This window comes from Trachurus trachurus (genome assembly GCF_905171665.1).
Source record: "Trachurus trachurus genome assembly, chromosome: 3".
NCBI classification, from domain to species: Eukaryota; Metazoa; Chordata; class Actinopteri; order Carangiformes; family Carangidae; genus Trachurus; species Trachurus trachurus.
Window position 1 is genome coordinate 30,431,710 of NC_139893.1, and position 23,795 is coordinate 30,455,504.

Sequence of the window (23,795 nt, forward strand, 5' to 3'; positions counted from 1 at the left end):
TCTATATAATTCATTATAAGGCAATAGAATAACAATTTGATGCTCTGAGGACCTTTGCATTATCAGGACATAACTTCCTTTAATGTAATGATTACTGTAAGTCAGTTTTCATTTAGAAACATTAATTGCTGCAAAAAAACAAACTGTTTCCTGTTTAAATCAAAATCCACACAGGTCATTTTGTGGTTAAACAGATACAATAGTAGACAATAGTATCTTAGAGAGAGAGAATTAGACAGAGTAAGGCAGGCGTGTTCACATCTGAGTAACCGTTAACACTTGTTACGTCACCATCAGACTGGATTCACTAAATTTCCATGGACATGACTGAACTTATCCTGAGGCAGACGGGTTGATGCTCATCTTATTCTTTTTCTGCTTTTACCCTCAGGTTGGACACGCAAGCACAATGTGGAAACACATTTCAAAGTGTTTAGTCTTCATGTCTCAGATTGGTTTTCAACCATCACAGCTGAAACCCCTGTGTAGCAGAGATGTTAGCCAAATCTCTGAAACAACCAGCACACCTGTGTGTTGACCACAGAGAGCCCGGAGCTGCACTAACTAGCATAATTAGCAATTAATAGTTATTAATAATGATTGGATATACTATACAGTATTTATTTGTACAATTATATAAACATGGGGCAAATATATAAGTAATAGAGAATTGTCTTCTGCACATCTAATAAATGATCTAACATGCTATCAAATGTTATAATGTCACTCATGACCAGATGGTGGCAGTAATGAACAATGTCTTTGTTTGGCTAAACATCAGAGAGGGAAAAAAGACTAAATAGATTTATGTGTCCATTGTTTCTCTATCACAGGGTGAACAGCACAATTTTTAGAGGAACAGCTCAACAATGCTGTTCTCATGTGTTCACGATAAAGACTTAAGAAGCTGCTTAGCTAAGATATAGTTTGGCACAAAACCCACATAAATCTTGTTTTTTGAATGGATTTAGAGAGAATATTTCATTTTTTGAAAAAAAGAAGATAATAAGAAACATAGCAATTTCAATAGGGCCTTTGCCAACGCTCGTCGTCGCTCGGGCCCTAAAAGGGACATGAATAAAACTCTATAGAGGAAAAAAACAATGGCACACAACGGCTTTCAACTCTGTGAGGACAACCGTATCTGCTCCTCTGTCTCCCAGACCCTGCTGTCTGTTTTTTCATATCTGTAAATATTTGTTTGTCCTTGCTGGCCCGTCTGCTGGAGAAATCTGTATCCACTAACAACTAGATAAAGCTGTATGTGTGTGTGTCGGACAGACACAAACTGAATATTCAACAGGCTCCCAGTGAAAGCCTTGTTGTGTGACTGTGCACTCTGAGTGGGGTCAGGAATGTAGGAATCCAAACACACGCTCGCGCGTGCACACAAGTTGTTTACTGTATGTGCTTCCTTCCTTCATTCATTTTTTCAATGAAAACAAGAGCTCTGTGCAGCAGCTGTTCAAAAGTGAGTGTGTGCGTGCGTGCGCTCCGTCCACACCTCAAACTGTGGCCAGTTCATGCTCATGCCCGGCCCATGGGTGTTCCTCCACCATCTGAGATCATCGGTGTCATTGGTTGCTCGGATGGTCTGACCCAGGTCCTGGTACAAGTCTTTGAACCTGTTGGACACAGAGACTGTCAATCATCACATCCAAACCCGCCTCCTACCCCTCTGACCCCTATAAATTCTGTTATTAAAGCTTCTATTTATGTTGCATGGTATCGACAGCTGTCTTGGATGGTTCATAACATCAAGTCTGCACTGTATCTGTTCTTTTTTCCGCTAGAGGAAACATGTGCTGTACAGTTTCCCCTCAGTTCTGTAGGAAAAGAACATCATCACTCTGGCAAATTTATAGCCCTGACTTTTCTACCTAAAACATTAAGACCTGTGAATTCCAGCCTTGTATTCACAAACTCACTGTGTGTGTATCAAGAATGTGTCAGGATGTGTTCCCCCTGGTGTGATGGTGCATTTGGGAATAAAAAGCTGAAATACACTTCACTCTTTTCCTATTAATGTGGAAAAAACATCTGACAGCATGAATTTATCTATTTGATTCTAGATTAATTCATCCATGAAATAAAAACTAATCATGTTAAAAAGTGTTTTACCCACAGCATTCACCATGGTTGAACAGTGGTGTGAGCACAGCCCTGTGATGGGGAACAGACTTGGACACCAGACCGGCAACTGATTCAAACTGTGGGTTTGGGCCGAACGCCAATATAACAGACCAAACGTTAAAAAATTGTTAGCGATAAAGGGTTTTTTTTTGTTTATATGTAATCATTGTGTTAACTGTGCAAAAAAAAAATAATAATTGTGGTGTTTGTCACATCCTGCCTCGGACACAACGGCGCGGCTCATTTCCTGTGTGTTTTATTTAGTGCAGCAGGTTCCTGGTCACCCTGTATGTATTCTGTGGGCTGGGCCTTTAAAGTGCTCCATCTCCATTTAAAAGGTGGAAATCCAGATAACACTATTGTATGATTCATATTTTGTAGTAGGTAGTAGTGTAGGTATTATCAGCTCTTGGTTGGTTTGTTTACACTCAGAGATGATATGATAGATAACCTCGGAGCCGTCCATCCATTGCCAGAAGCTTTATGAGCATCAGCAATGATTCCTTAAAAACTCTGGATTTTATTTACATTTATAGTTGTCACTGTTCTGTGATTGTCCTCTGTTTTCTTCACCTTCCTCGCTTCCTTTCTTTTCCTTATATAAATGATTGGCTCCAGTTTTCGCCCCCTGCACATCTGACTGCATTCACCTGGCCGCTAAGAGATTATTCAAGGGCTTCAGCCAACTCATCCTCTCTGTTTTCATCTGCTGTTTCTGACACCAGCAGTCTTCCTTTCCATATTTGAAATAATTATTTTAGCAGCCTGAGTTAGTTAAATCATGCTGCTTTTCTTTCAAAGTTAGAAACTATTTAGCGTCAGATTCCCTCCTTGTCCTTTCCCATGCAGTGTTTGTGTTTCACTATGAGGCTCCAATGGGGAAAAGAGAGAATTTAGTAATAAAAATGACACAAGTCTGATAGAAGCTCAGTCCCACTGTGATACTCTCCAGCTTCATTTTTTGACTTAACAATCGGTGGATATTGCTCCTTACAGTATCACTCAATCGTGTTTAAAAGCGAGCCAAGAACAACTTCAGTGATAAATACTGTGAGTGAACATTGTAGATGAGAACTGTATGACGAGACGTGCGATAATGTGAAGCTTCACTTTAAGGAGACTGAAGCCTCCAACATGGAGGCAGCACTGCTCATTAACGCCCTTGTGCCTGGTGATTCACTGCAGGTAATAAGAGACTCCATGAACTACAGTGTGTAGAGTTTGTTCGGGTTGAGCTCAGCATGAGAGTCCGGTCTGTGGGTTTGAACCGAGGTCCCTGTAGGAGGGCAGATGGTCTGTCATTATCTCACTGCCTGGTCTGAACCCAGAACTTTGATTTCTAAAGCGGAACCAGGGTTTAAACTAAAGAAGAAAAATGGTAAAAATCCCATCAGGTGAATTTGTTCAATATTTGGACAAAGATCTTCTTGGACTTAACCAACCCACGTTACCATGGAAACAGTGGCTTATTTAAACAAAATGAAAGGTCAGTGGTTAATAAAAAACTCTTTGCTGTTGTCCATTAACTCCTGTGTACATACACACACGTTTGTACACTGTTAGACTGCTGCATGCCTTCAGCCTGACTCATGGATCATCAATCATCTAATGAGCCTCCGCCTCCTCAGAATGTGTGTGTGTGTGTGTGTACGCGTGCCCACGTCTCTTACCCCTGTTTGACTGACAGGTCGAGGTGTGTGTGGATGTCCAGCAGGACGTCTTTGAAGAAGCGTAGCCTCTTACGCTCAGCCTCCTGGGTGAGGTCGAACACCTGCTCCATGTCCTCCATGTAGCGAGGGTTGCAGCGGTTCAGCTCCTCCAGGGCCTTCGTGTAGCGCTCCTTCGCCTGTCACACACACACACACACACACACACACACACACACACACACACACACACACACACACACACACACACACACACACACACACACACACACACACACACACACACAATGAGCTACTGCACAACCCTTAATCACCCTTGATTCAGATTAATGTCCGAAGATTTGGACTCTGCCCTAAATGCTGACATGGATGCTCATGTTCATTTCTCTTCATCCCTGGGAACCATCTGGAGTGTTAGTCGGCAGCATCCTTCAAGTCCGAGTCCAAATCCATTCAGTCTAAGCAAGTTATTTAGACTCCTTCACTAGATGATTCTAACCAATTTTAAAAACTTGGGAGAGCACAGACATAAGGAGTTTTGACCCATTTTTAACACTATAATCCTCCGAGCACAAACACTAGACAAATCGGTCATACCGTGACACCAAAGACACTTTCACCGTGACGATTCCCCAGACACGAGATCTCACAGGAAGGGTTAGGGTTATTTAGGACAATCAGCGCTCTCAGCTGACTGGGCACAAAAATCATCTAGTGTGCGGCCCAGCCAGCCTTAAACTGCAGCAGGGCAGGTCTGCAGGTCAACATGTCCAAGTCCAACAATGGAAAAGAGGTTTTAAATCTCAATTAGTTTTTTTGCCTGGTTAAATAAAGGATATTGATTGATTGATTGATTGATTGATTGATTGATTGATTGATTGATTGATTGATTGATAAACACAAGTGGACCTCATCGCATGAGGCACGAGTCATCACGGAGGTGAGAGCGAGAACACAGCTCATTGATGCTTCAGCTCATTTTAAGAAAATCAGCAGCCTGTGAAGTTTCTGCAGCATCATGAACTGGACATTATTTATATGAATTAGTCAGACATTGACAAGTTTGATTGAGTATGATTTCAGTTTAATTAACATGTTTACACGGATTTCAAAAGTCTGGTTTTAGTTGGTCTTGTAAAAATACTCAGTGTGGCTATTTCAACTTGTTAAGTTGCCCTAAAATATTTATAACTAATACAACAAAAACAAAAATGCTGAAAAATCTAATTGGTTACACATAATTACAGCAGCTAACAGTCCTAGTGACAAATAATAGTTTTTCTTCCAACCTGTCCATGCTTTTTCAGATCTTACTTCATGTGCTTGTGTGACCAAGAGTTTACGGCCTTGGAAAACAAACAGACAACAGCCCAACACCCATCAGAGCCAAATCTGATCATTTTTGTGTGAAATCAAGATCAAGATATTCTACCCAGTGTTAAAAGAAACTGAATGAACAACACACGCGTTTAGGATAGTTGACAGACTGTATGTTGATGGACAATTAAATTTCAGGGGCATGAAATCTTCAAAATCAATCAAGTAAATGGACTGAACCAACAAAAAGGTGGGAAGTTAAGTCTGCAGTCCTGCACAGCTCTGTGTGTGTGCCGACTGATCCTGAATCAGTCCCAGGATTTCCCTGTTTTTGGCTGATCACCTGACTCCTCAGGACCTGAAGCCTTTTCTCTGCAGTTGGGTTTGTGCAGAGCAAAGAACAGAGGGGACAAGCCTGGTCATGTTTCACACTCAAAAACACACAGGTATGTTTTTCTGGACTCCATGACACACCCAGACTGTTACATGAGGAGCTCCGCATGGGACTGTGTATGTGTGTGTGTGTGTGTGTGTGTGTGTGTGTGTGTGTGTGTGTGTGTGTGTGTGTGTGTGTGTGTGTGTGTGTGTGTAAGCTTTGTACTTTTTCAGACTCCTGATTGCAGCGCTCCACCCGGGTCGTGTATTTGCGGACTTCCTCCTGAGACTTGGATGGGTCGGCCTTGGCGTGAGTTTCCCTGGTGGCTGCTGTCCACTCCTCCTTCCTGGCCTGATGGTAGCTTTTCTTACTGGTCTCCACCTTGACACAAACACACACAGATTTAGTCTGATTTGTAATCAATAAAGGTCCTATTTCATGGGAATCTTCTTAAACAGTCATCATGTTGCCTCATTGATGTGTGGCGCTTCACTCAAAACCACTCATATTATTTCAAATATGACTCCAAATTATTGATTTTTTTTTTTAATAAATCAATTTGTTGTTGTTCAATAAAAGGTCAAATGCTGATTACAGTTTCCCAGACCAAGAGGATGTCACCACATGTCTTTTATTGTCTGATCAACAATCAAAACCCAAAAATATTCCATTTGTAATTGTATAAAATAGAGAAAAGCAGAGAATCCTGGGAACAAGTAAATGTTTTAGCTTTTTTCAACTTCCTGTTTTAAACATTTGGTCCTGGTGATCTAAAAATAGACGTTTCCCACTGCAGATGTCTTCAGACAAGTGGTAACATTCACAGCGGGTGAGTCCCAGTCATCCTACCCATTATAACACATAACACCAGAGCCTGGAAAGAACGCACCAAAAAGTTTGTCTGCAGCCATTATTCATGTTTTTACTTCCACCTGGTATTTCCTGCTCCGTCACACCGTATCTGGCAAATTTGGGGGATGTTACAGACACTGCTTTCTTTTTAAACATATAGATTTGTCTTTTCCATGAACCCTCCTTACTGTGGTCACCATGCTACGGACCGCCATCACAAACCGCCGCATTGGCTCTCACCTCCTTCAGTTTGCGGACCCAGGGTTTCTGGGCTTTGCGGAAGCCGTCGTCTGCGTCCTTGGTCTCCCTGAAGCCGCCCATCATCTGCTTGTGGAAGGCGTCCTTCTGCCAGCTGCGCACCTTCTCGCTGTCCTCGCCTGCCAGATGCTCCCGCAGCTCCAGATGCAGCTCGCTGAGTCGATCAGCTGCCTGCATGAAGGCGTGCCACGCCTTCTCCAGTGTCCCGTACTGAGGACCTGAGGGAGAGGGGTGGACAGGAAGTCGGTTTCTGTTTCTCTGTAGCAGTGATTCACTACCATGGGTGCATGTATAAAAGGTTACCTGAAACGCCTGAGCATTTTATTTTAGGGGGTGTGAAGACAAGTTAGCATACAGAGGTTGAAACAGATTAGCTTTGTTTAAATGATGGATAAACTGTTTAAATACTAAAACTAATGAATAAAGGATAAAATAGATGGTAAGTAATATACTGTATAAACAACTCTACATGTTCTACATAAAGTGACGACCTTTTACTCTGGCTGCTAAATTTGATCTGTCCATCTCTTTTTTATACATTTATGTTTAAATGGTTGGTCCTTTTATTCTTATGTTTCTCTACTTTTATTTCTGGTTATTTGATTTCTACTTTTATCTCTGGTTTTACATCAACACATATTTTATTACTTTACCTTTATCACTCTCTAATTTTCTAATCTATATGTACATAAATTATATTGGTATGAAAAGCAGAGAGAGACAGAGACTGATTGCTGAATTGTTATCTTTAAGTATTACAAAATAATTTATTTGAGCATGGGTAGAGAGTTTGTTAGTAAAGTTTTATTTGAGCTCATCAGATATAAAGTATAAATGGTTATTGACCGATGATGTAATCCACTGACCCTTCTCCACGACCCCCCTCCACCTCTTGGCCCAGTCACTCAGCTGCAGGGCGTAGCTCTTCTCTATCTTGGCCCGCTCCTGGAAGCAGCTGACCAGCTCGTTACACAGCCGATGGCCGTCGTCTATCCGCTTCACCGTCCTTTTGTAGTTCCCTGGCTGCACACACACACACAAACACAGTATCAGTCGTCTCTGCATCATCACTGATCCACTAAACGTTGACAACATGGAACAAAACGACTGAGTGACAGAGGACAGACAGGACTGAGAGCGGGGAGTTGGAGGTGTGTATTTTTTCCAGATGGAGGGATGTGAAGCCGACAGCCTGTCAGCAGGGACTCATTACGAGTCTGTGTGTCTGGCTCAACAGTGCACACCAACACGGTGCTGTATCTGACAGCAGAGTGAGCTGCTCTCCGTCTGGTTCTTCTATTGCCGTTATGTGTCCGGATTTAAGGTTATCAACGTAACACTGTTTTTTGTGTTATGATAGCAAAGTACCAAGGTAAATCACCATGGTAACTGATGATGAACCCGGGAGGAGGTTTACTTCGGAGGGTCAGATTAAAACCTGTCAACAGTCAAATTACTGACCAATCTGATCCCACAGATCACATGTTTATAAGAGTTTGTTCATCATCATGACTGATTCTTTTACTGTAATCAAGTGATCAGATTGTTTACGTTTTACCCTGTTGTAACTGAAAAATGTTCACACATCAAAGACAACTTTATTCATGGTTCTGCCGATGTTGCTTATAATTAACAGCTCCGCCTCTTTCCTGTGAACCTGCCAATAGCTGGAGAGGAAACTCCAGGGTTACCAGGATAGACAGTGTTAGGTTCAGTAAATCCAGAAGACTAAAGTTATCCTGACTTTGTTAAACTTTGTCGCACAGGGCTCAGGTGAGACAACCGCAGTATGTGACGTCTTCAAATCTGCTGTCTTTAGCTTATTTAGAAACTGACTTTGGGTGTCTAGACTGACCTCTAACCCAAACATTTAAATCAGGTGAGAAGTGTGTATGGGCATGTGTGTGTGTGTATTGGTAGACTGTACCTCCCAGAAGCTGTCAGAGCTCCCCAGGTCGCTGAGGTCTCCATTGGAAGACATTTTGGGGTCGGCCTTACAGCACGGAATGATGGCGGCTACAGAAAAGACTGAAGAGAGAGAGAGAGAAAGAGAAGCATTTCACACACTGGTTTCTGGTCACATTACTGGCATTTGTGTTGATCCAGAGCAACCCTTAACTTGAGTGTTTTCTTTGTTTTCCACATAATTTCCTAGGGATTTGCTGATGCCATCTATTCTGTACATTAAAATACGTCTACGAAGCACCTACACAGTTTGGTCTTAATAATAAAAGGAAAAAAAGGCAGTGGTAGTTGCCACAGTTAGCAAGTTCCTGCCCATTATAATTTGTGAAACATACTTGACATCGATATCCATCTGAGTTTCCATGAAAGAAGTTTGTCAGTGTGATTCTTCATGACTTTGAGCTGTCACACATCACAGATCAATGCTGATCAATTTATCCAGGTAAATCAATTGAGAACTAGTTCTCATTTACAATGATGACCTGGGCCAAAGGCAACCAACATATCAAATACAAATAGGCTACAAAATAAGTATGGTCTCTAGGGGTGAGCAGGTTTATGAGGTTACTGGAGCGTAGACTGTGGTCATTGTTATGGAAGTTGAGTAGAGAGTGGAGATAGACAGGGGTTTTGCTAGGCAGTTACAGTTTTGTAGATAAACTGGTACCAATGAATCAATCTGTGATAATGGAGCGATGGCCAGTTGACAAGGAAGTAGAGATTGCAATGGTGGGTACTGAAAGGGGCACCGGTGACAAAGCGGATGGTGGATAGTGTCTAGTTTTTTGAGAAGGTGTTTGGAAGCAGTTCTGTAGATTACATCGCCATAATCCAGGATTGGAAAGATTGTCATTTTAACTAGTAAGTATTTTGCAGAGTGGGTGAAAGATGATTTATTGCGGTACATGAAGCCGATCCTGGATTTGATTTTGGAGAGGTGTTGATGTGCATGTTAAAGGGGAGGGAGCTGTCGAGCCAGATACCCAAATATTTGTAGGTGATAGTGAATTGTAACTCTGTGCTGTTTAAACAGGAGATTTTCAGCGTGCAATCAGACTGAGGTAGATTATGATTGAAGACAATACATTTTGTTTTACTGGTGTTCAGGTGAAAGTTAAGGTTTGTAATGGTGTGCTGAAAGCCGTTGAAACTGTGTTACATACAGTAAATCTACACATAGTTAATACGAAATTTTAACATAACAAAATATCAACACAACCACAGTATGCAGAGGGATTAGGAGTTCCCCTAGAAGACGATATAGAAATATCTGTGTCTCCCTCCTCTGGAGTTTCAGCCTCAGGCAAAATCTGCAGCTCCACGTCAGCCGACACTGAGTTTTCACCAACGCTCGGCTGCCCACAGAGCTGTTCGCCACGTCACTGCCCAGCTCTCCCTCTGCACACCACTGGCCTGTGTGTGTGTGTGTGTGTGAGAACAAACACTGATACCCTGTCAGACACATCCGCTCCATTACTGAGGTAGGAATCTGTGTCAGCGAGTCCTGAACATACACAATGGATCTCATTCATTGGAGAAAAAGATGCACAAACATTTGTACAGAATCATCTCTGAGAATAACTCACAGATACAAATCTGTTTCTAACTGTCTAATGTCTTAAAGCTGAGGCAGAAAGAGGCAGAGGATAGGACCAGAAGACAACACCATCTGTGATTATGAACCACCTTAATGCTACATACAGTATAAAAGGTACATTAGAGGCTGATTTTATATCTATACTGTGAAAGTATGAAAGCCTCAGTCCACAGAGAAATGCACACAGCCTGTATTCAGAAGCTCAGCCTTAAAACCAGCTGTCAGGACTTCTGTGACTTTGTGATGCCACAACAAAGCAGTCAACAAGCCCCGCCCACCTGGATCCACCATCCAACACCTACAGGATTTGGTTTCTCTGAGCGTTTTAAATGAAATCTGCTTTACTTTAATTGAATCACTTGAAAAATAGTCAGCCAATCAGAAGAGAGGCTCAGAGCCTTCCCTCTCCACAGATTCACAGGAAGACGCTGCAGACATGAAACCAAAAATCAAAACATACAGGACGTAAAAATAGTATGAATTTCTCCCTTTTGGGTCCTGATTTTTTTTCTCCAGAACATGTCCTGAAATTGAGTTCAGCTCCAACTTTGGTTGTCATGAGAACCAGATATACAACTTAGCAGGACGTGGACTGGCGGACTGGCGGACTGGCATTATACACGCGTGAGTTTGAGCAGACGCTTGGTCTTGTTGTGGCTACAGTTGAACTTGCGGTCAGTTTGTTACGTGAACGCAGTTGGACCTCAACCTGCTCTTACTGCCTGGTGTACGCAAAAGTTTGAGCTCATGCAAACATGACGTACCATGTGTGTTTTCCCGTACAGTTGTCATGGAAACATTTGCCAGTGGTGTAGCGTTTGGACCACAGTGAAAACAAATGTGTGTGAATCTGAACCCTACCAGCTGAAAAATGAAACGCATCATATTCACATCTGTGAAAACATCCTAAAAGTTAATTTACCAGAACAACAGTTCTCTTGTTTAATTACATGTAGGATAAAAGCAATGACTACATTACTTTCCGTTTGAGTCATAGTTACCGTTATAACAATGTTCTTAACTTTATGTTGCTGCCTCCTCTTTAAATTTTGTGCAGTTTGAGAAGTTGTTGAAGCACAGTGGATACTTGAATTTTTTTTCCCATAAATAAAATCCACTGCACATTGAACCTGTTTTTTAATAAAGCAGGGACTTTAGAAGTGCATGGGTTCTGTTTTTTGCGTATCGAGAATCGTGAAAATTCACCAACATCTGTATCAACTACTGAAATGCTGCCATCGTGACAAGCCTAGCTCCAACCTGACCTGACTTCTTCGGCTCAGCTCTGCCGTGAACCTGCCGATGAACTCTGTCAACAGTTCACCGTGACCTGACTTGCGTACATCCACTTCCTCAGTGCCTCCTCCCTCTGGGCAAAAATCCCCTGCTTCAAGGCCGGACAACTTCCTGGGGCAGACACAACAACCTGGGAGGAAAACATGCCACAGCTCCGGTGCAGCTCAGCCTCCATCTACAGTGAACCAGAGCCCTGCTGAACCATATGGGCTCATCTGCTCGGCAACAAACAAGTACACACTATTAATAGGTTAAGTATAAACTAAATGCATTATTCCTATGATGCCAAAGCAGGTGCCAAATTAAAGTTAAAAGTGGAAAAGATGCAGTTTAAAGCTTTGTACATGGTCATTGGGATCGGCTGCTGCTACTGTGAATGAAGAATCTCTCTAAAAATATACAAAATGAACAAATGCAATTTGAATTTGAGGACCTGGGTGAAAACAACAAGAACTTCAGGTGCCTGTTCTCTAAAAGTGAAATCTTTAGAATCAGGACTATGATGTGTGATTTAACAGAGCTGCAGTTTGATTTGCCTCTGTACAAGACTGCTCTATAGTCGGGCTTCGTTGAACACGACTGTGAGAAGTTCCTGGTTGTTCCTCCTCCTCCTCCTCCTCCTCCTCCTCCTCCTCCTCCTCCTCCCTGTGTTTCCCAACGTCCTCTCTCACTGTAAATAACCAGTTGTCTCCCAAAATAACAGCCGCTGATCTCTGCACTGGGAGCAGCCTGCTGTTAGACTAAATGCAGTGCACAACAGTACAGTAGCCTTGGTGAGCTCTGCAGGGAGCAACGTGGGAGTGAGTCTGAACTCTGCAACACAACGTGCAGCTACTTGTGCTACTTACTTGCTAACAATGTGTGTGTGTGTGTGTGTGTAGGTGTGTGTGTGCGGGTGTCTGAGGAGACGAATAACGTTCATGATTAGCTGAACACCGACAGTTTACAACACAACATCATGCCTCTCAGACATGGCAGCCGTCTAATCCTCCTCAGACCGTCGGCCCAGCTCTAATTTCCTCCCCGCACTGTACAGACTATGAAGTGCAGGTGGAAGCAACAGGAGGATGACTGACCGCACGTGCGTGTGTGAGTGTGTGTGTCTCAAGTAAGCGCTAAGTATGCTGACAGCAGAAGCATCTGACACCGACGTGCTGGAACATGAGAGAGAATGAGAAAACTGACTTCACTGTGGATTGCTAATTACTGCTCTTATATCCTTCAGGACAGCAGCTGCATGTGCATGTGTGTGTGTGTGGATGAGTGTGTGTGAGTATCTGGGCGCGGCTCATTGAAAGTATGCCCATTTGGCTGCTCACACTTGTATTATTTCTACAGAATACCTGCAGGAGGTGTGCAGAGTCAGACTCTGAAAATACCGGTCAACAGAGAGAGGGTTTTACTTAGTAACATGTTACACAACTGGGACAGTCGACCACATTCAGACACAAACAACACTGTGCTAGTCGCTGAGGCCCGATCCTCTTAATCTTCACTTCTGAATAACTGTCAATTCTCAGCCTGATCCTACCTAACATTTTAATTCTTATCTTAAATGTAAAGAACGCAGGACTTATACAAGCAGCTCTCAATGAGCTCACAATGATAACATCAACACAATCTGGAGACACAATACACATCCCAAAGGGCTGTGACAACATGATCATTTGGGGTGCTATAAGCAAGATGATATACTTCATTATCATTATTCATTATTATATGCATCCAGATTTCAATTGACGGACTGACTCCTCCGTCTAAAAATGACCCCTCAACAGTTTTCTCCTACCCAATCATTCACAACTGTGCAAAAATCTGAAAAGGTACATATTTAAATCTGTATAAACTGAGCATAAATGGCATGTAATTACTTGTGTAAATACTACATTATTTATTATTGTCAGAATGTATTTGTTATACTTTCAATATGGTGTTTTTGTTCTGTTTAATAACATAATAACATATTTCTAATTCTGAGTTATTTTTGCACATTCAGACACAGAGCAGTTGGACCTGTGTTTATAATTCCCAGCTCCTTGATCATTATAAATCATACTACTGTCTGTGCAATCTGAAGAGAGGAATCAGAAAAAAAAAACCTCAAAAGTGCCTTCAGGAAGGCAATTAGCTTTGCAAAAAATGTTTTTAATTTAATTTCTCACGCAATCTCAAAGGAATTACCATTACACCCAGACAGTTTGCAGTTCACCTGCAAAGTTTGAGGGTACAAAAAAGTGTTCTCATCAGTTCTTGTTATAAAAGCTCAAATCAGATTATTAAATCCGCCAGAACTTCTTGATACTTAGTCCATATCATTACATAGAGATAATCAAATGTGTACATTCAAATGCATACTAACCATTATATAATCACAGTTGAGTGTTTTTAGTGAGGGGTGACAGACCACCGGCCTGAGGAGGGTCACCATGAGCAGATGGTCTGTGTGTGTGTTTACATTGCCCTGCTCACTGATTGCATGAGGGGATTGAACCCAAGTTCATAGACACTATCCGAGACGTCAGACTGTTCTGGAGGTCAGGGATCTGCTGGAGCCGTGGAGACATGAATGGATTATGAGACAGTCACTGTGAGAAAAGTGTCTGCCAGGTAGCTACCAGAGTCATAAAGAAGCATCCTCAGAGACAAGAACAAGGAGCAGATGCATTGATAGCTCAGCTGTAGTAGAGCTTTTCTGTCCATAAGCCTATTCTCAACCAACAATACATTTTTTTCCTTCACCGTTAGAGGTCGAACAATTTTGATTTTTGAATGGCTGATGGGTTAACGATAGATAGTTGGGAGCAGGAAAAAGCCCATAGCAAATTAACTGGCCAATAGCCTATGAAACAAAAAAACATAGTAGTACAAGAACAAGTTGAAGAGCTGGTGAAACACAACTTGTCACACAACTTGTCACACACAGAACAAATCCACAACACAAATCCACAACAGAATCCATCCTGTACTCCTGTTTACATCTTTGACAACAGCTGTTGCGTGACAAACGTCTCCTGTACCAACGTTTTTTTGACTTTTTGACAACCAGTCCCATTTGGCCACTATCCTAAAAAAAACATTTGGCCACTATCGAACTTCTGCATTTACAATGGTTTATAAAATGTCCTATCAGGCGACCCCTGATCACTGCTCTGTGTATCGTGTCCAAACAACCTCTGGTGTCATTTCCATTCACTATTAGAGGAGGGTGAAAGTGATGGAGGGAGCGAGGCCAGCAGACTGAAAGACGAGGAGGGAGAGGCTGAAGTTTGTGACGGGTAAGAGGCGGGGTGCAGGAGATCACAAACGTATGGGGATGAGTCGAGTGTCGCTCACCTCCTTTGTGTTTGAGGCAGAGACAGACGTTTATAAGCTTAAGAGACACAGCAGGAAAAAGAGGACAAGGACGTTTGATAACACAGCATTATAACAACTTAAAGAGCATGTGAGGCTCAAATCACAGAAAACAGATGTGAGGACTTTAGCGTAATAAATAACTCATAAAATGACACTAATAACAGAACTCTGGTTGTGTCACTTCTACAGCTTCATGTTTAAATCACAGCTTGTTTAAGTATAGGGATGTCACCTTCCAGCAAGAGCAGAAGAGGCCGACACAAAACTAATCATAATCTTACTAAACTTAAATGATCTGGCTCTGCTTGGATAAAACTCTGTTTATCAGACAACACAAGACATTCAATCACTGCACCTTTAAAAAGCGTGATGGACTTTTTTCTCTGTTTTCTGACCTATTAAGTAAAATAGGGCTGCATGATATGAAAAAAAAATCATATTGTGATTATATGGGCAGATATTATGATTGCGGTAGTGTTAGTGTTTAGCTATCTCAAGAATCTGATCTGTTGACCAGCACGTCTCAACACTTTTGGTGTTGACAATGCACTACAATGCAGTGACACATTTTACCTTCATCAAATATAATTGGAGCTCCTGAGTTTTGGATATTGCCCGGCTCGGTCATATGATTGTGAATATGATTACATTGCTGTTAATAGTACCCCTAAAGAAAATAATCAACAGATTGATATAATAATCATTGCATGTTGCAGCAGGCAACAGCCGACCGAACTGTCTTTACTTGTAACTTTGAAGAGACAAGAGTACTGACAGTTCACACAGTTCACCAGTACAAAGGTAAACAGCTGCAGGAGATCTGACGGAGTCAAGAGAAGAAAACTCAGACTGTATTTACAACCTGAGGCCTCTTTATTTATTCTAACAGTATTGGAAGTATGTAAGTGCTTCAGTCCAACTGAGGCTGTGACTAGTTACAGTTCAGGTTTTGGTGTTTAATTTATCTGGGTAACTCGGTTTTGGTCGCACCATCTAAAAGAAATGCAGCTGCTGTAAAAGTTAAACCCCCTAAACTTGTGTTTTAAAGTTAATTAAACATCACGGTTTAAACATTTGGTGCAACAGAATTAAATCCAATCTTGGTTTAAAGTAAAAAACTAAACTGAGTTCAAAGAGAGGTTTAAATTCAATCTATTTTAATTTCAAACTGTTTGATACAACATAATCTCACCATAAACCATAATTTAATAGGGTTTAAAAGTTCAATTTTGTTGGTGTGATGCCGACAAAGAGCATCACAGAGATATCCATCTGTGATACGAGGCTGTTAAAGAGGCACAGGGAGAGACAGAAGGAGAGTCTGGTTGTTGGTTTACACAGAAGTGGGTCAGACTAGTGAAGAGGAGGAGGAGGAGGAGGAGGAGGAGGGGAGAGCAGCTGAGGGAGGGATGAGGAGGGAGTGGTGGATAGAGAAGCAGGTCCAGACCTCGTAAGCTCCGCTGGAAAACTCACGCTCATTAATCTGATTAATGTACACCAACAGTTTCCCTGTGCTTCTACATACAAGGCGTGTGGAGACCTACACAAGCTTTAGTGTGTAAGCTCCCCGACCACGTCTGCATTCCAGCAGAGGTTCACTCTGAGAGGGGACGGAGGTTTACGCCGGGGCCTGGAGGCTCCATGCATCTACAGTATTAACCCTCTGAGATACAGCTGCAGACACTCTACCAACATCTGGCTGCATACAAGAGCCAGAGCACCAACTGTGTGTCTTTAAAATGAAGACAATGATGATGATACAATGGTGGGTGTTGGCAACAACAAACCACATTATGGAGTTCGCTGAGCGCCATCATCTTCATCATCATCATCATCCTCATCCTCAGTGAGTGAAATACAACCTATTCAAATAAAAACTATATATAGGATTAACCATGACATGTACATCCATAGATCAATTTGAATTATTTTGTTCTTTGTGTGAATACGTTTGTGTGATTGCCAAGATGTGTTTAGTATTTTATACATCAGGGCCCCGAGTTGAACCTTTGTCAGTTCACAGCATCAGCATACGTATGTGTTGGCTAACAAGAACTTATTACTACTCATTGTTGGCCTTTTCCCTTTTTCTATTTACATTTATTTTCAATGATTTTATTTTCTACACTGAGGCCATCCTGCACAAAAAGTTATTTATTGTTAAACAGTGAAATGCTGCGCTTCTAACAAACAATGTTTTGATCCATATTTGATGGATCATTCAAAAAATGTATGTTCATTACAAATTTTTGCACCATAAAATCTGTATTGACCCCAAAAATCCCATATCGGTCCAGCCAATATACCATTATACAATGTGTTGTTATTGAACTTTTGACTGATCTGTAGAATATTATTTGTTAAACTGAAATAAAAAAAAAAGAAGATGTTGAGTTTCAGACTGAATCCCCTCTTGGTTGAGTTTGTCTACAAGCCTCATTTTTATGTCACAACCTGCTGCTGCAGAGTGCAGCCTCACTAAAACAGCATCCAGACCTGATGCTTACAACTCCTCCTCTTCCTCACACACACAGTGTTAGGAAACACACACACACACAGGCTGAGGGAAAAATACTACAACAGTGCAAAGAGGACAAAGTCCCCAGCAACACACCCAGCAATCAGCCAAGTGATCAGACTGACATTACGTTGGGCTCATTCTCAGGCAATACTACATTTCTTTTTAGTTTTTCTAACGTCTTTAAGTCATTCTAATGTGATTTGATGTTTTTTGGCAAGTCTTTGTAAACCAAATACTTCATCTGTTGGACATTATACTGGACATTTTTCTTCACTTCACTGTTGTTTTACAGACTTAACGACTCATTTATTTATCCCCCCAAAAATCCAGTTATTTGATACTGAAACAATCACAATTTCAGAGGTATCAGCTCTTCAGACTATAAAAATAACTTTTGTCACACATCTACCACCAACAACTGGTTTGATTAGCTCGACAAAACCTAGCACAAACAGCTACCAGAGCAATGGCTAACTAAGCAGTGATGGCCACAGCTCAAGCAAACAGGTTCAGTTTGTTCCTTCACCTCAGACCTCCCAATGCACAAAGACATCTTTAAAAATAATACTTAGACATTACTTCATATTGTGAGGTGTCAGGAGTCACGTGATCAGCTTCATTAAATAATCTTATCTGACCCTGACCGACTGATCTGAGGTTTCAGGCTCAATCTACAGCAGGCTCATCAACACAGAGTTGATCAATAAGCATCTTTCATTCACTTTTTGAACAAAATTGCCAAATGTTCTTCAGTGTCAGATTCTGAAATGTGAGGATTTGTAATTTTTCTTCATCATATGTAGTCAACTAAAACTAAAACATAGATTTTTTGAGCTACAGACAAAATACAGACCACACAAGCAAATTAACCACATCACTGTTTGTAGCCAGCTAACAGACTAGTTAGGAAAATAATTGGCATTTACCTCTGTGTGGACGTCAGTGTGAAATGAAATGACAGGAAGCGACATTGACTCAGATGTTAAATTGCACAGTTGTGTTATTACAGACAGAAGCAGGTTCACAGAGCACGTGGAACAGCAGGACTCACCTGATCACAGGCAGAAACAGAGACGGACTGACGTCCAAACAGGAGACAGCCTTTGTCTCCGCGGACCTGAGAGACGCGAGGGGGACAGATGGAGAGAGGAAGGTCCCTCAGGGGCAGATGCAACAGCAAAAGGAGGGAAAAACACAGAGAGGTTTGTTAGACAGCGGAGCAGCCACCAGCGGTGAGCGGTTAGAGCAGCAGCGTTCACACAGCGCTCCCCCCACCAGCGACCTGTTATAAGGCTCCACGCCGCTCAAGGTGGCACATTCTGGGAGCGGCGGTGAAATGTCACACATGGGCCCGGTGGTGGAGGCTAATGAGCCCGACCAGGAGGTCAGAGCAGTGAACTCACACCTCTAAAATTACTTGCCATGGGCAATAAGCACGGATGGGAGTGTCCGTGATTCCACATTCACCGATTCACTACAAGTCAAATCAGCAGGACTGATCATGTTCAGAGAAACGTGGTGGTGGTTTTGGAAACGGGCTTTCCCACCCCGTGGAGGCTCAGTATGTTTCAGACAGGTTGTCTATCACAGTAAACTTCATCTTTAGGGCTGATTTGAGTATGCACAGTTCAATAAGGACCAATAAGGATGTGAAGACGTTTTTGTGCCAGGTGGTTAAACTGCAAACTGTCAATTACATCCATTTTTGTATGATTTGTTTTTATTTTGGCATTTACAACATCCAGAGATGAGGGGAAGTACCAGTGCATTGTCTACTGTGATGACTCGGCTATTTCCAACACCAAAGTCGTGTGTCCATGTGTGAATGGACAGAAAAACAATCAGCTGTGGTTTTTAAGTCTGTATTATCTGATAGCTCAGTGACACAGTCATGATGATAGCAGCATATGAAGAACAATACTAAAAATCATGACGCATAATTGTGAAAGTATTGTTTTCCCATCATTAGAAACTTGATGAATAAGCCCTGCCCTCTTCCTTGAGATCATAGACAATGAACAGGTGGTTAGTAATAAACAGCACATAAAGCAAAGCCACATAGAAGCTGCTTCATGACACAGAGGTCGAGGTTAGAGGGCAGCAGGAGGGCAGAGGAAGCAAGGTTCAAAAACAGGCCTGTTTCTAGGAAACAACAGCAAAACATCCACTCGATTCAATGTTTGATCATCAACCTGCTAAAAAAAGGCCCACTTGTTTGTTTAGTCTAAAATGTAAATATCCGAAACACATTTTTAGTATCCTGATTTTAAGAAGTGACACATAACTGGCCTCTTCATTTATTGAGTGTTTAACAAAGTTGCATAGAGAGGACACAATGGTCTTGGAGTCTGGATTACCAACCAGAAAGTAAAGTACTCAAGTACTCGTTGTTGACGTCATTATTCAAGTAGCACTTCGCAGCGGTTTCTGACCTCGGCCTGTTGCCACATTGCTAACATGTTTGCTTTGGCCATTTGAGCTGTGAGTAAGTACTCATTCATAAGGTACTGAGAGTACTCAAATATTTAAATTACTGGAAATGCCCTTCCCTAGCTCCTTCCACAGCTGTTATACTCGCACTTATGGCAAAAACACACACAAAATAGGCAAAAAAACACACACATTTGCACCACTCACGTCTCTTTAACTCATTGAATTCTTGTTTGTGTGATATAAAAAGTCACTTCCAAAGACCAGACTCTGGCTGTGATCTAAGTGGATGGAGACGAGTGATCTTTTATGTTTTGGTTACAGTGCGTGTGGCAACAGGTGACATGGAACATCATTGCCGAGATTTTTAATATTCAAGACAATATGTTATGTTGCCCGTGTCCCTACGTTGTGCATCAAACGCAATTAACTCAACATGTCACACTCCCATTGGTGAGGTGATCTCCAACAGCCCCCACCTCGCTCTGTGTCTGTCTGACTGACCGTGTGATGATCCTCCGGTCGAGACGAGGCTCAGGGAGCAAACAAAACGAAAGCAGATAGCAGAGAGGCGGAGTCGAAGAAAGGGACAACTCAGCCTTGTTCCCACACACACACGCACAGCTGTTCCTTCAGCTCATTTCTAAACCAGAACCACATCAGTGAGGCCACGCTGGGCCCAGCCCGCCTCCACGCCCGCTCCCCCAGCGCTGCACAGAAGCCTACAGCCTCTGCAGGCCTGGACCAGCTCGGCACGACCTGTCGCACACTGCAGACAATTATGAAGATTAACTAGAACCTGCTTCTCCTGCTGCTCACACCTGACTTTAGACTTCTACACAGAAAACATCAAATGCAGCTTTTAACATGGGTTCATGGTGTAGACCTCTAAAAACACTGATGAAACAATTAGATAATCAACTTATTGATTAATTGATTGATGTGTGACTGATTAAACAGCAATGATTTCGATAAAATACAAATGTATTAAGATCTTTCTCAAGCAAAAAATACCAAAAATTTGATGGTTACAGCTTCTAATATGTGAGGATCTGCTCCTCAATGTATTTGAACTATTAAGACAAAAAAGGACATTTGAGGACGTTATCTTTGGCTCTAGGAAATTGCTCTCCACCATTCCTTCCACTATTCTCTGACATTTTATAAATTAAACTGTTATTCACTGATCAGAAAAATGATTAGCATGGTAATCAATCTCTTTTTGTAAATTCCTTTATGTTATTTCTCTTTAGAGATTCATTATCCTAGATTCTAGCGCATTTTTTCCATCTCATTAACTCTGTATTACCTCACCTGTTATCTCATGTACACATGTAAGTTAGTTGTGTAAATGGCATTTACAGTAGTGCTCTACATATTTTGAATTACTTACGTAGGTCAATGCAAATAAAGTGCCACAACGAGCTTCAGCAATATCGCCTTACTAATTGTGAGTAATATTATAGTTTTGGTGAAAATACTGTTGTGGAAGACGCAGTCAGCTGGGTTTTATTTGACAATGTGATAAAAATTAAAAACAGAGAGGTAGCTGCCACCTGCTCTGTACAAACAGGTACTCAAAGGAATAATCCTACCGACGATTCGACCTTCACTCTTCAAATTTTAACTTCTGGTGTAATTCTCTATTTAGGAAAGCACGAGCAGACATGTGGACCAACCGGAGCAGAGCTGACGGGCTCGGAGGGAGTTCACGTTCTGCACTGACATATTTCATGTTTCCACGAAATTCCTCTCGCCTGGCAGGATCTGGAGCTGTAGGCGGGGGGAGGAGGGGGCACCTCCCAGCGGATCCTGCTATAACACTGCCCACACTCCCCCACATGGATTTCTCTCAGCCAACAGATGACTAACTGTTCAGACTTCAACTCAACTAATGAAACATTTTGTCTTTGTGTTGATTGTGTCTGTTCAACAATCAGAGAGCATGAAAAAAATGTAGGTGGTTATTGCAATAACGAACAGATCTCTCTCTAATATGATACGGCTTCAAAGCCAACAAATGAGCTCTAAATTAACCATAAAATGTATGTAAAACCAGAAAGATGACATTGGTGGGATTTTTAAGATCATTCTACAGCAGTTTTCCTTTTTAGTGACCTTAAACTTGCGTTACACAGTATCTAACGACACTTGGTGATAGGACATTTGTAGTGTCTCACATGCTGATAATTGTGACCCAGCTCTGCAGCTCAATGAAACTTTTCAGCCTTGAAATCCTGACGTTCAAGCCACATGATAAGTCTCTTGTCTATTGATTTACACCAAAGCAATTAACAAGCTAAGATCACCTTATGCTCCTCTCATAGCACCAACTGGTTGACTGATGAATTCAATCTTCCAGTGAACTACTAAAATAGGATGATAGTTTTTCTCACTTTCCCTCAGAAGAATTGGCACCATCAAATATTTAAACTCAAGACAGAATCAGATCTTCCAGGTGGAGAAATAGATGAGACAGAGCAGCAGCAGAGCCAGTAGTAAATAAGACTGTTCTCGTTGTGATGATGATTTAGGCGCAACTGGTCAGCCAGGGGATGAAGACAGCCAGGTCCTGTTATCTCGTAGAGCACCAACTAAAATATAAATTAACCACAGTGCACAATATCCATAATCTAGATGGCCACTGTCACGCCTGAGAAAATACCAAAACTTGAGAAAATGATACAATCCCAACATGGCTGCCAATTGGTGTGCCATGCAATGAAGGATACAAGTTTTTCTGCCCCCTACTGGTCACTAATCACTCGATGCAGCTTTAAATTTTAGCCAAAACTGTTGGACCTGTAATTTTTAAGTTAACTATTGCAGCATTGATGGTTATAATTATTCATACTATTTAAGAAGTTATTGCGATGAAGATCACATCTGTCAGATTAATATTCAAGTTATACTGACACATAGGCTATTCCAAAATGTGTTTGAGGAAAGTCTGGACAGTATAAACACAACTCTGAAGGTAGTTTCCAATTCCACAGTTCAAGGAAAAGCTTAGCTGTTCAAGGTTTAACACTGAGGTGAAACACTGTCTTTAATTTGGAAACCTTAAGTTTAAAGATGAAAACATCTTGTTTTACAGTACAGAACAGTTTTTTTTTTTTTTAACAGTAGTTTATCCATAGGCTAATTTCTGCAACAGGCCAACAATCACTACACATAAACTTGTCATAGCTGTAGCAGTTTAAATCTGTTCCTGGTTTAACAGTAAATTAATTTTATTTGTTAGGCTACATCCTATAGGCTACAGAGCGTTTGATACATCTAAAAACTGTATTTTAAGCAGTCTTAAGGCTTTAACTGGCACCTTAAACCCCCTCCCACAACTGTAACTGGAGAAGAGGTGTTGACACTTGGGTTTTTCCTTAATTTTCCATTTAACTTTATTCTTTTTTTCCCCTATTGCTCGTGATGAAGGCATGGTTCATGATGAGCCACTGACAACACGCACAGGTGTCAACATGTGCTGGTCGCAGACAGGTGAGGTCGCTTACCTGTTTCTCTCCGACGTGGAGGAACAAACCGAGCCCACAACACAGAGCTGCAGCTGCAAACAGTTCACGCACACAGGTGTGGGTCTTCGTTTCAAAAACACACGCACACGGTGGGTCCTCGCTTTAAACCTCCACAAACTGCGACATGCTGCGTGTTTACTCCGCCGTCATCTGCTGCTCCCCCTCGGCCATTTATACCAGGACAGCCTGCTGCTCCGTCGGTGGACTCACCGGTAGTTCACCGACGGTTTCGTCGTCTCCCGCTCCGCACAGTTAAAAAGTTACACTTTCCTTGGGTGAAACGGAGAAATTAGACAATAAAACGCGTCCTCCTCCTCCGACGGGACAGAAAAGTAGTTTTCAGCCGGCAGATACACGGTGTCTTCCCCCTCCTCCGATGCCTACTGCCGTCCGTCGCTGTGTAATCAGATGCTGCTCACCACAATATCCATTCATCCTATTACACAGTTTAACCCTTCGCTGTCTGTGGCGCGGCTTTATGATGCCTTTATGGACCGTA

At 41.9% G+C, this 23,795-nt stretch overlaps 1 protein-coding gene across 2 annotated transcripts in view; it reads right to left on the reverse strand.

The window, feature by feature from the left end:
- The window catches only part of pacsin3 (protein kinase C and casein kinase substrate in neurons 3), a 32,248-nt gene extending 8,566 nt beyond the window's left edge, over positions 1-23,682 (reverse strand). Inside the window, exons 1-7 of one of the 2 annotated variants that reach the window (XM_083998918.1) lie at positions 23,276-23,682; positions 8,531-8,631; positions 7,470-7,626; positions 6,586-6,821; positions 5,719-5,874; positions 3,804-3,979; positions 1,505-1,625 (exon numbers count right to left, since the gene is read on the reverse strand). In XM_083998918.1, coding sequence (XP_083855044.1) covers positions 1,505-1,625; positions 3,804-3,979; positions 5,719-5,874; positions 6,586-6,821; positions 7,470-7,626; positions 8,531-8,584 — 900 coding nt within the window. In that variant the 5' untranslated portion in view covers positions 8,585-8,631; positions 23,276-23,682. Of the gene's footprint in view, positions 1-1,504; positions 1,626-3,803; positions 3,980-5,718; positions 5,875-6,585; positions 6,822-7,469; positions 7,627-8,530; positions 8,632-18,387; positions 18,516-23,275 lie in introns of those variants that run through there. The other variant, XM_083998919.1, reaches the window with a different exon arrangement.
- Positions 23,683-23,795: the final 113 nt, after the last annotated feature.